Source organism: Nicotiana sylvestris, chromosome 4, assembly GCF_000393655.2.
Source record: "Nicotiana sylvestris chromosome 4, ASM39365v2, whole genome shotgun sequence".
Taxonomy (NCBI): Eukaryota; Viridiplantae; Streptophyta; class Magnoliopsida; order Solanales; family Solanaceae; genus Nicotiana; species Nicotiana sylvestris.
In genome coordinates, this window is record NC_091060.1 from 20,102,126 (window position 1) to 20,118,587 (window position 16,462).

Here is a 16,462-nt window from a genome sequence, read left to right on the forward strand (position 1 = left end):
TTGGCGTTGTTCCTTCTTTTTTGGGGTGTCTTATTCCCGAACACCTCGGGAAATCTAGTGAGTATGTGCTTTCTGTATCATCTGCAACAGCTAGATGAGTTACCCCAGTACAGCTGGGGTGTTGCTGTTCTAGCATACCTGTACAGGAGTATGTGTCGGGCGAGCATGGGCACCCATGTGGACATATGTGGTTTTCTGCCGCTTCAACAGGTGACAACATTTTCGAATACTTTGTTCATTACTCCGAATTATATATAGTCAAAATGACTCTTAAATTTTACGTCAACCTTTTATCTTAGGTTTGGGTCTGGCAGCGGATCCTGCCGTTGCAGCCACCTCTACCACCACTAGAGCCGGGTGTAGCACTTTTGTTTCTCCCTCTAGCTAAGAGGTGAGTTCTTCGGCGTGGGAACTACCGAGGGACTGATGTTTATCATAATCTCCCCTTGTCAGAGATGTGTTAGATATGCTGGTGGTCGGACAGGTAAATATGTACCTAAACTTACTTGTTATAAATTCACTTGTGTTGTGAATACCCACTTTTATGTTATTATTTCATAGTTCATCTGGACGTCATACAACGACGAGTTGCTAGGTCATCTGCTCGATTATTGCTCAGTCGACCGACTGCTTTGGAGCACTTTCGTCCCGATGATGTACTTCGATGTGGTGGAGCATCATGCCACAGAGCGTGTACTTCACCAGTTTCACCGTCCCTAGGGGATACCGGGGGAGCCTGCATGGGTGCCTACAGATTATCAGTGGGATGACCGTACCAGGGTGGATGATGAATTTGTAGGATGGCTAGAGGCACATGTCAATATTTGGGACCATTGAGAGGACTTGATTCTGCCACCACCTTCACAGATCCACGAGGCTACTATTGAGTTGTATATGTCATGGTACTGCCGTTACACCCTACTGATGATCGAGAACCCTATTCATGTACTTGGCGATCGGTATAGACCATACACCGGGAGGCATGAGGCACTGGTATGTTTTTGTGGCTTATTAATATCTTATAATTGTGATATAGCATTATTTAATAAATATTATAAATGTTGCGCAGGCTATCGGGCATCACATGTTCTACCGGTTGGGATAGGAGATGCAACAACATGGCGACAATGCTGCAGTCGTTGAGTATGGCCAGCGGGTGGAAAAGCTGGCTCTCCGGACCCTGCAGCGAGCCAGAGATGGCGCGAGGTTGGATCACGAGGCTGAGTATGCGGCGCCAGCAGAGTACCATCGGGGTAGGCCTGTCCCATGAGGTATGGGTAGGGCACGACCCAGGGCTGCCCCACGAGGCAGGGCTGTCCCACGAGGTAGGAGTGACCTACGGGGTCGCGGGGGAAGGCGAGGAGGTGGTCCCCAGCAAGGGGGCGTTGAGGCACCTGTCGACCCACCTGTTGAGGCACATGATGAGGATCTTGGAGATGATCAGTCGGGTTATTTCCCTCAGCTAGATGAGCCTTCCAGCAGCATGTCGTCGTACAGCCTTCAGCTGTCTCAGCCAGCATCGCAGGTCACCCTGTCAGATACATTGTTGATCATGAGTACATTCAACGGAGATGTAGACCAGTTCTTTTCAGGCCCATCGACCACAACTGAGGATCGGCTGACCCGAGACGTAGATGGCGGGCGCAGGTTGAGTAATGCCTCATCCTCGCCGGTTGATGCAGATCTACCATAGGCGCAGGTATGTTTGTATTACTGTAAAATTTTAATTGGTTTTCTTTTCCTTATTGATTTGCCAAAAATTAATTTTTAATTTTATTATTAAGGCTTCGTTGCAGCCCATCACGGAGGCCACTGTATGCGATGATGAGGACACCACGGATGCGTATACTCAGGAGGCCGACGAGACCATGGTGAGAAAATATTTTTGACTTAACACGTACAATACTAATATACATTTTCACATGCTAAGCTTAGTAATTGTTTTGTAGGTTGCTGACGGCCCGACGGCCCCTTCTACCGGTTCTACTAGCTGTACTGTCGATGCTGTTGTGCATCCTCACATAAAGAGGCGACTTGATGATGTTGATCCTGATAGTATACCCGGGCGACAGGGGATGCGACTCAGGCCAGCGGCAGCACTGAAGCACACAGGTTGCAAGACTCATTGATTTTCTTTTGTTTGTATTTTGTGTAAATACTATATTATGTAAATAATGACAACAATTTTATTTTAACAAAATTTTTATTTTAACTGCATTTGAACAACAATTTTATTTTAACAGTACAACACAAACATAGCAAACCTAACACAACACAAACAGTACGACTAATGAAAATGCTTGACAAGGGAAACATAAAGATACACTACGACGCTCAACACGTACATGCCATTATTTAGTCACGACCGCCTAGTATTCTCTGCTCCAACCACTTGAGTTGGTCTTCTAGCTTTTTTTTTTTCTTCTTCCACCTCCTTGAGTTTCGCCTTCAACTCCTCAACTTCTTGCTTGGATTGTCGCTCTCTTTCCCGGTACCTCGTACACAAATTATGAAGAAAATACAACTGGCCTTTGTAGTATTCCTACTGACAGGGTTCATCAATACATACCTCAAAATTGCATGTAGGCTTGTCGGTTTGCCTATAAAACTTGTTCATACACGTCCAATAGCGGCGTCCAGTTTCTTCCCAACAATCGACATCATGCATTTTTTCCGCACTCGCACCTTGGGACATAAAGGGGTTGTTGAGACATTTCTTAAAGAGAAACTTTATTTTTATGGAAATATTTGCTATTGGTTAATGTTAAGCTTAGAAAATAACTAGAATGTGCCCGTTATTTATAGGCAAGATTTCGCATAAAACGTAGTATTATACCACGCTTTACATACACACAAAACGTAGTATTATACCACACTTTACATATTTAATTTTTTCTGAAACGAAACAGCTTTTTCGCAATCATTTTAGCTTTTTTCAGAACGACAAGACAACTCACAAAACGTAATATTATACCACACTTTACATTTTTAATTTTTCTGGAACAAAACAGCTTTTTTACATGGTTTTCAGCTTTTTCAGAACGACAAGACAACTCACAAAACGTAGTATTATACCACACTTTACATATTTAATTTTTCTCGAACAAAACAGCTTTTTCACATGGTTTTCAGCTTTTTCAGAACGACAAGACATCTCACAAGACGTAGTATTATACCATGCTTTACATATTTAATTTTAAGAAGGATAATAAAGGATGTCTTGATTTTATATTTTTTTTTTTAATTTTTAGATTGGTCTTCTTTACTAACACCAATAAGTTTATTATTTGAACAACCATATCAGCATCCCAATTCAAAAGGTCATGTTAAAAAATAAGATGTAACGAGATTGTGGAACATAATTTTATTTGATAGATATTGTAACATACACAAGTACAGACACGTATTACAAAAAATAATACGAAAACAAAAGACTAGGTGTTTCCTTGATAGTTGGGTACATTCGACGAACTTGCACCAGGAACTGGATTACCACAACCACGCACACCACCTGAAGGACATTTACGATGGTCGTGTCCTGTTTGCGATCATATGCCATATTTACGTGCATAAACGGTGTCACCAACATCCATTTGGTTCCGTATACGCATTCTCTTTTGCACTTGCAGCTTGCACAAATAGTCCTTATTACACACCATCTTAAAAGGTTCCAGCGGTCAATAATGCTCAGCACCTAATGGCTGCAACTGCCCACTATACGTGTCTACGTATGCAGCAACACTATATTGCCTAAAATATAGTTGGTTTCCCCTAAACCAACTTGTTGAAAGCACTTCAAGGCATGTGCGCACGACATATGGTAGATGATCCATTTCCCACATGAACACAACATGCTGGTTTCATTCACCGTCTATAGATTATTCCCCCGGTGTCTGCGGATAGCAGTCTTAACTTCAAAAATACCCCTGTCGTGATCGTACTGTAAAAATGAATGCCAATGTGTTCGCCTCCTGTACCTTTCAAATCTTCTCATCGGTATTGGCATAAATTGAACGCCCTTGTCCATCAATGCCGATGCAGCTCCATGCCTTCAACAAACCTCTCTGCACTTTGTTTGAATGTCATGCGGACCATGGCAGTGACAAACAATCCACATGCAGACTTCAACAAGCCGTTGAATGACTCCAACACATTTGTAGTTAAGGCTCCCCATCGTCTGCCGCCATCAGCATGCAATGTCCACATTTGAAACTCATGTCCCATCAGCCAAGTATAGGCTCGTGGATCTAACTACCGGATCGCTTCCATGCGCCTCATGAATTTGCATTGTTGGTGCTCAGTTGCAGCCATCCACATTAAACCATGCAAGGCCTTGTCAGGATTATTCTTTTGGAAATTGGCCTTCAGGTGCCTCATACAGTAACGATGGTATGCATAGGGTTCCTGCCATTCAGGCAAGTGCCGTACAGAATGTAAAATGCCACCATGTTGATCAGATATTAGACAAATACCTGAACGTTGTTTGACAACGTGCTTCTTCAAGTGGTTCAAAAAAAACATCCACATCTCTTAGCTTTCGTTGGCACAAATGGCAAAAGCTAGTGGAAATATTTGTTCGTTAGCATCTACTGCAACTGCAATCAAAAGCTTAATATCATACTTTCCATAGACATGAGTACCGTATATGGAAATTACAGGACAACAATGCACAAAACCATCAATTGCTGGTTTAAATGACCAGAACACATAGTTGAAAATATATTCGGGTCTGTCCAGACTTTGCTCACGCCTCTATTCAACAATAATCCCGGGGTTAAAGTGTTGTAGTGCAGCCATGTACCTGGGCAGAGATGAAAAAAACTTATCCCAGTCGCCATAAATAAGTTCAAAGGCACGTTTGTGACCGAGATATGCCTTTCTTTTGGTTATAGTACAACCATACTCCTGGTGGACAGCTGTAATACACTCTTTAATCTTGAACCTAATGGACACTTCCAAATATGGAATCAAGACAAGAGAAATCAAGTCTACATCCAGATTGTAGTGATTCTCATTAATTGTGTCCATTTCACATCTATGGGTGCTAATAAATTTACCCACTTTCCACAAACCTGATTTCTTCTTGATGGCATGCTACATCCAGTGACAACCCATAAAGTCTCTACGGCATACAACCTTGTATACCTCCGTAGTTGACTCCCTTATCGTCATCTCACGACACTCTCTTACGCTGTAGATTTTTACAGCCCTGATTAGGTGAGCTTTATCAGGGAAATACATGCCCTTTGAAGCACTGCTGGTCTAGACTCATCCCACATCGCTGACCGAAATTCATCATCATCCCTTGTGAGGAAATCCACGTCAGGCATACTTGGAAAATTATCAAGGTAGGGAATATTCCGCTCATGAAAGGGCACGTGAGACTCGTGCACTCTTGGTCTAACAGGAGGTAGAGGAGCATGTTCACTCGTCAACTCAGGTTCGGCATCCACTTCCTCCTCCTCATCATCCTCATCATGGAAGGGTGTGTCATCTCTAGACTTGGCATTGTTGTCATAATCACTATTATCTTCCCGACTCTGCACATCTGCCAAATCACGAGTCAGTATGTCGCCTATGGGCAACTGTGTGAGGTCAGGAAAATCAAGTTGCTCGTTTTCACTGCACAAAAACAACAAAATAATAAGCTATCCAACTAGATAAATACTTTACATATAGCTATATCACTTTACTTACAAGTCGTACTGTGTTGACGTTCCATGATGGATATTTTCTTGTTGGTGATGACTCCCGGATGGACCACTGTGGTCCAATACGCCAGAACTACGCATATTCCAACTAGGGGCGGGGTCATAACTTGTAAAATTCATATCCGGACGGTACTCCCTATGAAAAATAAGAGTGTTAATACAAATCCAATTAAAACATAAAATAAACATCGCTAAAGCGTAGAAAAATTGAAGTTTACCAGTCGTCTTGTAGATTATATAAAGTCGAAAAATTATTTTGTGGCTACTCATTTGCTGGTGGTGACAAGTTTAAATCAAGGCAAGCTCTTTCATCAGCAATCTGTCCGGCAAAAATTGCTCCAGAATAACCATCTGATGACTGTGGGTTATCCCTACTATCCACACCCTCATTATTGGGAATGTCTTCAACCTTGACGTACATTTCCAACAATTTTATTACAATAAATTCCCTGTATTCATCCGGAATCCGCAAAAAATCTCTAAGAGTTTCATCATCTTCGACGTTAAACTTAGAATAATAAGCAAACCCCTACGAAGTCACTGAATACGGAAATCTACCGAATATTTTAAGGTTCACCGAACGTTTCCTCACACTCATTTTTTTACGTAACAACGATATCAATTTATCGTACTCTATTGTAAACGACAATTTAACATGACACTGTGGAGGTGAGCTATACCTCACAGAGTTATTCTCCATTACAACCTCACCCCCTCCCCCAATATAATGAAACCTTTTTTTTTGGCTTTTCGGACATTATAAAAAAATGCTTGATAAGAAGAGGAGAGAAGTATGAACAGAAGTTTGAAAGAAAGTTTTGAATGGATTTTCATAAAAATCAAACGCCTTTAAATAAGGCAAGTCCGAGCTTGGGGTACAGATTTTTTTTATGTAAAACGCATTATAATACCACGTTTTATGTATTTGAATTATTGTTATGTCAGTTATCCGCAGAACACTTATTGGTGGGTCCAAAAATCAGTGTAAAACGCGGTATAGTATTACGTTTCAGTGTAAAACGTGGTATTATAATACGTTTTACACTAAAAAAAAAATATTCTCTGCAGCCCTGCAGAACTCTTATTATTGGTGAGCCCAATTTTATAGGGAAACGCAGTATAATACTACGTTTTTTCTTAAACTCAGTATTATACTGCGTTTCTCTTAAAAAAATATTTTTTAATAAAATACAACATTATACTGCATTTAACTTTAACGGCTAACTTTCCGTTAATGTAAAACGCATTATAATATTGCATTTATAAACGTATTTTATGTCCAAAAAAACATCATTTCAGTTTCGGACTCGATTTTGCACTACTTAAACAAAGGGCAGTCTGAAAATTCTAAAATTGGGTTGCAAGTAATAGGACCATAAGCTAAGGCGTTCTTTGGGAAGGGAGAGGTTGAATAGTATATATAACGACTTTGATTTGGAGTCATATTCTTTAAAGATTCAAGAACATAACCCAAGCTTACTAAAAGGACCATTCTCATATATTTCCACTGCATATATGGCTCACCTCGTTCATATTTGGTTCATAACCATTACATTCCAATAAGAAATATGGATATAATCCATAGCTAGCCTCTATTAATATTTATGTCATTTCTTCTCTTTCTTTCGTGTTTATAATTTTTTTTGATTTTTCACTTCGTATTCGGTATCCGTATTGAAACCCAATTATATTTGAATTCGCGCTACGTAAGGCTCCATTCGAGGAGAAGCGCTCCCAACCAAGAATTTTTTCATATCCAAAACTTGAACCCGAGACTTCTGATTAAAGAATTTTTCGTGTTTACAAGTTAATTTGAGTTCCACATGGCCTTGTTTAATCATATTTCGCCATCCATTGATTTCTCCACCCAATGCAAATTAAAGATTCAATATTTTGGTCTAACTTGTTTGTTTTAATTACTCCTATTAACCACATATTTCTAGAAAAATGTATATTCCATCTTTTCATAGCTAATGATTTAACAAGGTAAAAATATATATTAATTAACCATAATTAAATGAGAAGTATGTGTATGTAAACACATGATATTGTATAAATACCCAATGCAAATAATATTTCACAGGAAAAAAATGATCAGCTGAATATTCTTTCCCCGCAATCATACAATAACTATTTTTAATAAATGTATATTAAATATTAAACACCCTTGAACATCCCTAGCAAATTTCTTGATTGTGTGTATTCATAATTTTGTCTCGAATTATCATAATGACGTAAATGTCCCGACTTTCATTCCAATAAAGCTCAAAATTGTGCAAGGTTTGGTCATTTGGCGTTAATTTCCAGATTCCAACCCCGCAACCCGACCCGACCCTACCCGTAACCTTCCACGATCCGCAACTAACCCGACCCGTTTCCATCTCTAAAGCACCTTGTGTAGTTCTTCTTCTCGGATATGGTGGTCATGATACGTTAGTTGCAGGAGAAAGGCATATAATATTGGCACAGCCATGGCACTACTGCTTTCAACTTCAACAGCAGCAACTACCTCCTCTTCTTATTTATCTTTAAGCTGTTCCACCTTTGAAACCAAGAGTAATTTCTTGGTACCCCAACTCTATTTTACAGGTATTATCCACTTTCCCCTTTCAATTCTTTTCTAGTATGCAACCATTGAAGGGAAGCCTTGACGTAACTAGTAAATTTGCGCTAATGTGACCAGCATGTTACGGGTTCGAGTAATGGAAACAGTATCCTCCAGAAATGTACAATAGACCTTTGTGGTCCGGCCCTTTCTCAAACCCGCTATGACCCTTTCTCGGACCTCGTGCATACTGGGAGCTTAGTGCACCGGGCTCCTCTTTTTTATGCAACCATTTTACATATATTGAATGAAGTAACAAAGAAAATGAACATTTTTTTCTCTATGCATTTATTTAAACAGGTTTAACCAACAAAAAAGAAGGATGCCAGCAAAAAATTGTTCCTTACCCTGTGGTTTTATCTGTAATAAAGGCCTCTCAAACTCAATCAAAAAGGAGAAGTGACAGAAGTAGTAGTTTTTCAAGAAAAGACAGTAAGTTTAAGCTCTTATTGAGCCAAGGGAGGAATAATGAGGACAATATATGCCCTGGTTGTGGAATCTTTATGCAAGATGATGACCCAAATCGTCCTGGTTATTTCAAGAAAAGGAAGGTGGAAGATAGCAAAATAGAGATTTTTGGTGGGGAAGATGTAGAGGATTTTTTGGATGATGAGGATGTTATTGGTGATGGTGGGGATAATGAAGAGGAGGAGGAATTTGGGGATTATATTGAGGGGGAATTGGAAGAAAGTGAAGGTGACGAAACGCGCTCGGGGAGTGAAGATGGATTTGATGATTGGGATTCAGAGGAATGGGATTCAGAGTTGGAAGAAGAAGGCGATGACTTGAAAGAGCTAGATGGTTTTATGCCAGCAGGGTTAGGTTATGGCAACATTACAGAGGAGGTTCTTGAGAAAGGAAAGAAGAAAAGGGTCTCGAAAGCGGAGAGGAAAAGGATGGCGAGAGAAGCTGCTAGGGGAGAGAAAGAGGAGGAGGTCACGGTTTGTGCTCGATGCCATTCCTTGAGGAACTATGGACAAGTGAAAAATGAGATGGCCGAGAACCTAATACCTGACTTCGATTTTGACCAGTTGATTACGACTAGGTTGATGAGACCCACGGGCAATGCTGATGCCACGGTTGTGGTTATGGTGGTTGATTGCGTTGATTTTGATGGATCTTTTCCGAAGCGAGCTGCTAAATCTTTGTTTAAGGCATTAGAACTAAGCAAGGATGGATTGAAACAAAGTAAAAAGTTGCCAAAGCTTGTTCTTGTGGCTACCAAGGTTGACCTTCTCCCTTCTCAAGTTTCCCCTGCGCGTTTGGATAAATGGGTTCGACACCGTGCTAAAGCTAATGGAGCACCTAAGCTGAGTGGTGTTTACATGGTAAGTTCACGTAAAGATTTAGGCATTAGAAATTTGCTGGCATTTGTTAAGGAGTTGGCTGGTCCTAGAGGAAATGTGTGGGTTATTGGGGCTCAAAATGCAGGAAAGTCGACATTAATCAATGCATTTGCTAAGAAAGAAGGAGTTAAAGCTACAAAGCTTACAGAAGCTGCTGTACCTGGAACTACTCTGGGAATCCTGAGGATTGGAGGAATATTATCAGCCAAGGCAAAGATGTATGACACTCCTGGCCTCCTACATCCATATCTTATGTCCATGCGATTGAATAGGGAGGAGCAGAAAATGGTCGAGATACGAAAGGAGCTACAACCTCGAACTTATAGAATTAAGGTAAGCTAGTCTCTCTTATTTACTTTATCGTTTTACAGCCCATCATACAATCCTTTCCATGATAGGCAGCTCAAGAATGTACTTGTTTGAACTTTACGATTACTGGCCACAAATTAATTACTTGAACTTTATGAATAGGTATGAATATGTCTACATACGCTGCAGTTAAGCACTACTGTACATTCTGATCTTCCCATGATCCATTAAGCTCTCCTTCAATACTATTGAAACTCGGCATATAAAATTTACTATTGGTACCTTATCTGGACTTTCTTGTAATTGTGAATAATGCGTACTCACAAAATTTAAGTAATTGCTATATTCAAAGATTATAACAGGTCTGTCAAAGAACGAAAGCATTTGGGAAATGTTCTATTTACCTGTACTTTGGTGCAATTAGCTAGAAACAAGATATATGTTTCTCTGAATCTGGCCACTCCCTGAATTTGTTTGGAACAGACTGTTAAAATTCAGGCATTTACTATCCGTTCTCTGGTCTGTAAAGGACTGCTGTATTCATTTTTTCTTTTCCACTGGAGAACATCTTTTCCTCCTCCCTCTGAATTTCTTACTTTTCTGCAGAATCTTCTTTTTTCTAGAATAAAGAGTCAAGTGTAAAACGTGTGTCAGTTTATTAGTTTGGTACCTGTTACCAATTGCATTATTGTGTATGATAATGGTCGACAGGTTTAATGTATTCTGCGTTTCTTACATCCGAGTTTACTGCCTTTTGGGTCTTGAAACAAACGGGTGAAATAGCTTAGCTAACAACATTGAGGTTCTCCCTATCTGGTTCTACCACCGAAGTAACCTGGAGAACATAAATGAGAGAGTAGTTGGTAGTTGCCTCTTAAAAGAAGGTTTACTTCACTTTGCTTTGAAGAATCCTGTGTGTGGTGCATCTACCTTGAACTTCGTGCCCTTTATATGCTTGTTTTGGCGATAGTTGTTATATATCGTCTTTCTGAATGAATTTTGATGTGATACATGAAGATAGAATCTTTAGGTTCTGGGCTTTTATTTGGTAGGAGATATTGATGAAGCTACTGCGAGGGCTATGAACTTAGAAACGGAGAGCAATTTGACGAATTGACCTTAAATCTTTATAAACTGACCCCTAATCGAATTGTTTGGAATTCAGATAGCTCCTTCTATTAATCCCTGTCTTTAGCTGCTGTTTGAGCTTACCGGTAGAGATATATGTGATTGCAACACAGTTGGACGGAATTCAGACAAAATCCGGAGCAATTTTTTGATGGGAAGGATGTCATGATTAGAAAAAATTGCATCTGATTAAATGGAGTATTATGTTGAAGAATATGGAGGATGGTGGCTTGGGGGGTTAAGAATTTTTGAGACTTCATAATATAAGTCTCTTGTTCAAATGGCATTGGAGATACAATGTTGGAAAAGAGAATCTTTTGAAAAAGTTATCTTTCCCAAGTATGGGTTGGAGAATTCTTGGTTGCACCAAACCTGTAACTCATATGGGGTGGCCCTCTGGAGACAAAATCAGAAGCTTATAGGAGCAATTTCTGTATAGAATAAAATTGAAGATATGAGATGCTGCAAGTATCAGACTTTGGGAAGATAAGTGGCTGGATAATGGGACTCTAAAGGACATTTATAAACTCTTATATTCAGTTTAGTAACTGAGAAAGAAAGCACTTGCCAAAAGCTGGTCCACTGATGGTTGGAAGCTAGAAGTTAGAAGAAATTTTAATGACTGGGAAATAGAAAGGGTTACACAGCTGTTACAAGTTTTAAACCAAATTAAAGTGATGGAAAATCTGAAGGATTCTGTATGGTGGAAAGAGAAGAATAATGGTCACTGTTAAAGTCCTGTTACCATTTTTTTTGTTGTTGCAAAAGATAGGGAACCAATGATTTAGAGAAGGAGCTTTGGTAGAAGCTGTGGAAAACAAAAGCTCCCACAAAAAGTGGCTAGCTTTTGGTGGATTACAACACATGTTGCATGTCTCACACAAGATAAGCTACGAAAACGAGGTTTTTCTTTATGTAGCATGTGCTTTTTATGTGAAGAAGAAACGATAACGGCAAGACATCTGCTTATACGTTGCAAGTTCACTGTGTGAAGGAATTCCCAGCATTTTGTATAGATTTTGTACTTATCAGTACCTCCTTGGTACTGATATTGTTAATAAAATTTTATCTTACCTTACCTATCACTGCGACACAATTTCTTTTGTTCCTGAGATCAAAAGACCTTTGACTCAAGCGTATCTTGTGCATCTTTTTGCAGCAAGGGCAGACTGTACATATTGGAGGACTAGTTAGACTGGATCTAGTTCATGCCTCAGTACAAACAATCTATGTCACTGTCTGGGCATCGCCAAGCGTCTCTCTACATCTCGGAAAGACAGAAAATGCTGATGAGCTCAAGAACAATCATGCCGGAGTGAGATTGCAGGTAATACTCCAATTCTTGCAGGTTTTTTGTTCTGTCTTTGTATGTTTCCAAGTTAATATCCAAAGGAAAATTTGCTCCTGGATGCTTAGGAACTTGCATCTTTAAGTATATCTAACGAGTTGTGTTTGTTCAACGCTCTCCGGTGCTCTTTTCACCATCTTCTGCTCCTGTCTTTCACCTTTCATATGTAGACGCTATATGATGTTTACCCACCATCGATTATTGTGGGTCACAGATGAAACTGGTTTATTATTGGGGAATATGTAATATAAGATATTCTCCTTTTTTAAAATTTGAAGGGGAGCCTTGGAGCAACGGTAAAATTGTCTCCGTGTGACATATAGGTCACGGGTTCTAGCAATGGAATCAGCCACTGATGCTTGCATCATGATAGGTTGCCTCATCACACTCCTTGAGGTGCGACCCTTCCCGAGACCCTACGTGAATGTGTGATGCTTCGTGTACCGGGATGCCCTTTTTATTCTCTTTTTGAGAATTTCCTCTAAGATGGTTTGAATTTGCTCAAGTTTAAAAGAAAAAGGATGATTGTAAGGAACACATAATTTCTCTAATTGTTCTGCTTTTTTTTATCTTACAGCCTCCCATTTCCATGGAGCGAGTTTCTGAATTGGGACAATGGCAAAAACGGGAAGTAAAAGCATCCGGAATAAGCTGGGATGTCAACAGCATGGATGTTGCAATCGCTGGCTTAGGATGGTTCTCCCTGGGTTTGAAAGGTGAAGCAGATTTAGCGTTGTGGACATATGATGGCATTCAAATCGCATTGCGGGAACCATTGGTACTTGATCGTGCAGCCTCTATTGAAAGACCTGGATTTTGGCTACCAAAGGCTATATCAGATGCAATTGCTAATCCATCAAAGCTTGAAGATCAAGCAAGGAAAAAGAATACATCAGAGAAGACAATGCAACTTTCGGAAGTATCATCTGACTAAGGAAGTAGCTGAGTCAATTTGCTTGGTTTCAGGGTGGAATTTCTTGAGGTTAAAAATGTGAACGGTATAAGTATGGGCTACACTTTCGTCAGCTGGCAGATTTCTGCAATGCTAACTTTTTGAGGAGCAGGCGTCGCTAGAAAATACAAAGAACTTCTAGTACTTTTTATTTTTAGCTTTTGTTATTAATTTTATTTTGTATAATATTGGCCGAAGATGAGTATATATGGAGTAACATGATGAGGATTCATATAGCAGATCCCAATTTGTTTCTATGTCGCGCGAACTCTTCAAAATGTTACCGCGCCCGTGTCGGATCCTCCAAAAATGCACTACTTTTGGAGGATCCGACACGCATCCGGCCATATTTCGAAGAGTCGGAGCAACATAGATTTATTTAGCATTGAGCCATTGTTATAGTTGCTGTAACTTTTTTAGGAGCAGAAGTCACATTATGACATCTCTACTTGTTGGATTGTGCAACTATAGTTAGAAATGATCTAGAGAGCCTTCAGTAAGCTATTTGGGAGCAGAAATCAGAATAGCAGATTGCCAGACTGGAAAAATGGGGTAATCTCAAGTAATATCTATGTTCTTTTTATTTAATTTAATTAATGTTTTGCAGCTAGCCAGGCCGGATGCACATGGGTAGAAGTGTTGTCATCCGACACTGCTTCACCCGAAAAAAATATTAAATGTTTATACTACTATTCTGCAAAAATGGAGCAATATATAGTAATAACACTGCTTCCTAGCAGAGAATACTTCTTGCTCCGCTGGTCAATCTCGTACTTGGGCTTATAAAGGTCGTAGGTTCGAATATAGACCTAGCCATTTTAATTTTTTGAAGGTTTTTGAGCTGGCATTTTTGTTTAAAATTTAGGGCTAAGGAGAATTGAACCTACACCTCCCTTTGCAATAATATTTAACTAAATCATTGGGCCAAGGCTTTCAACTTGGTAAAAATTGCACGGGGCGCCCTATTTAGTCGCCCCCATTTAACCTATACCCATTTTTTAAAGTGTTTTAACTTGTACCCACTTTTTAAACAATTTCAGCCCCCTTTTTCCTCCTCCTCCTCCTCCTCCTCTTCCTCCTCCTCTTCCTCCTCCTCCTCCCCCTTTCTCCTCCTCCTTCTCCTCCTCCTTCTTCTTCTTCTTCTTCTTCTTCTTCTTCTTCTTCTTCTTCTTTCTTCTGCTGCTGTTGGTGCTGCTATGAAACTTCAGTTCATGGGATGATTTTCATAAGTATGTTTATCAGATTATTTAAAAATAAATTATAAATAATTACGTAAGTTAGTAGACAATACTTTGTGAATATTTCCATATACGAGAAGTTTAAGGTCACACTTAGTGATTCTTTTCAAGATAATTCTGTTCTTTTTACGTTTATTGTTTCCAAAATTTTATGATTTAGATACTGTTGGCAATCTGATTATTTTATAGTAGTCTGATTATGACCAAACTAATGAATCCAGGACAAAAAAAACTTCAGTTTATTTAGTGCTGAAGTTTTTACAAATGAACTAAATAACTTCAGCATCTTCTGCTGAAGTTTTTGAAAAATCTTTGTGACAAAACTAATGAATCCAGGACAAAAATGTGACGACCCGGCCAGTTGTCTCATGAGTTACCGCTCTGTTTCCCCCATTTTTGCTTCTTATTGCTTTGTCTATCGGTTCTATATGTGATCGGGTTGGTTGGCTCGGGTTCGGAAAAGATATGGTAAGGTTTGAGACACTTAGTCTCTTTTGAGGAAGTTTAAGTTAGAAAAGGCAATCAGATGTTGACTTATGTGTTAGAGGGCTCAGATGTGTGTTCTGATGGTTCAGATAGCTTCGGGAGGTTATTTGGGACTTATGAGCATGATCAGAATGAGTTTTGGAGGTTCAGAGTAGATTTAGGTTTGAATTGGCGAAGTTGATATTTTGGCGATTTCCGGTTGATAGGTGAGATTTTCATATAGGGGTCGGAATGGAATTCTGAGAGTTGCAATAGCTCTGTTGTGTCATTTGGGATGTGTGCGCAAAATTCTAGGTCATTCATGTGTGGTTTGGTTGGGTTTTTGATCAAAAGCGAAATTCGGAAGATTTTGGGAACTTAGGCTTGAATCTAGTGTGTTTTGGTTGATTTGATGTTGTTTGAGGTGTTTTGAAGATTGGTACAAGTTTGAATAAGGTTTTGGGATATGTTGGTGCTTTTGGTTGAGGTTCGGGGGGTCTCGGGGTGATTTCGGATGGTTGACGGGGAGTTTGAGGAATTGTTGTAGCTGCAGATTTTGCTGCATCTGGTATTTCCGCACCTGCGGATTGGGGACCGCAGGTGCGACGACGCATGTGCGGGCGATTGGTCATAGAAGCGAAAAGGGGCTTGAAGAGCAGGGATCGCAGGAGCGGTTAGGAGGACCGCATCTGCGAAGTCGCAGATGCGGGTATAGGACCACAGATGCGGGCAATGAGGAGTTAAGTGATTTCCGCATAAGCGGATGAAGAACCGCAAACGCGGTACCGCAGAAGCGGTAAATAGGGCCACAAATGCGAAAATGCATGGGCAGAAGGTATAAATTGTGTGTCCTTCGCGATTTTGACTTATTTTCACCATTTCTAATTCGACCTGGGAGCTTTTTGGACGATTTTGAAGAGGGATTTTAAGGGAACTTCATTGAGGTAAGGAATTTGGACCTAAAACTCGTTCCTATGCTATTATTTCGCGGATTAGAGCTATGATTAATGGAATTTAAGGGCTAAAATTAGGGAAACTAGGGCTTGGAAACTTAGACTTTTGCTTGAGGATTTGAAGGACCATTTGAGGTCAGATTTTAGAAGTTTTGATATGTATGAACTCGTGTGAAGATAAGAAATCTATTGATGTAAAAATTATCGAATTTCGAGACGTGGGCCCCGGGGTCGGGTATTGGTAATTTCGGGATTTATGTTGTAAATTGATTATTTTCGCTTGGGCTTTGTTCCCTTAGCATATTTTGACGTCCTCGTTCTGATTTTGGATAGATTCGATGCGAGTGGAGGCCGATTCGAGGGGCAAAGGCGTCGCGAGCTAGAGATTTGACTGGTTCGAGGTGAGT

The 16,462-nt window shown here is 40.0% G+C and overlaps 1 protein-coding gene across 1 annotated transcript; it reads left to right on the forward strand.

Annotated features, from left to right (window-relative positions):
* The first annotated feature begins 8,000 nt into the window (after positions 1-8,000).
* On the forward strand, positions 8,001-13,638 carry LOC104221651 (GTP-binding protein BRASSINAZOLE INSENSITIVE PALE GREEN 2, chloroplastic). Its single transcript, XM_009772756.2, has 4 exons — positions 8,001-8,300; positions 8,617-9,995; positions 12,259-12,426; positions 13,025-13,638. Exons 1-4 carry the CDS (start codon positions 8,183-8,185, stop codon positions 13,379-13,381), a joined length of 2,022 nt encoding a protein of 673 aa, XP_009771058.1. The 5' UTR covers positions 8,001-8,182; the 3' UTR covers positions 13,382-13,638.
* Positions 13,639-16,462: the final 2,824 nt, after the last annotated feature.

Bases quoted from the DNA above. Each gene is read 5' to 3' on its own strand.
- LOC104221651 (XM_009772756.2), top strand. From the start codon at position 8,183: ATGGCACTACTGCTTTCAACTTCAACAGCAGCAACTACCTCCTCTTCT. The intron at 8,301-8,616 runs GTATTATCCACT...TTATTTAAACAG, and splicing joins ACCCCAACTCTATTTTACAG to GTTTAACCAACAAAAAAGAA. The intron at 9,996-12,258 runs GTAAGCTAGTCT...ATCTTTTTGCAG, and splicing joins CTCGAACTTATAGAATTAAG to CAAGGGCAGACTGTACATAT.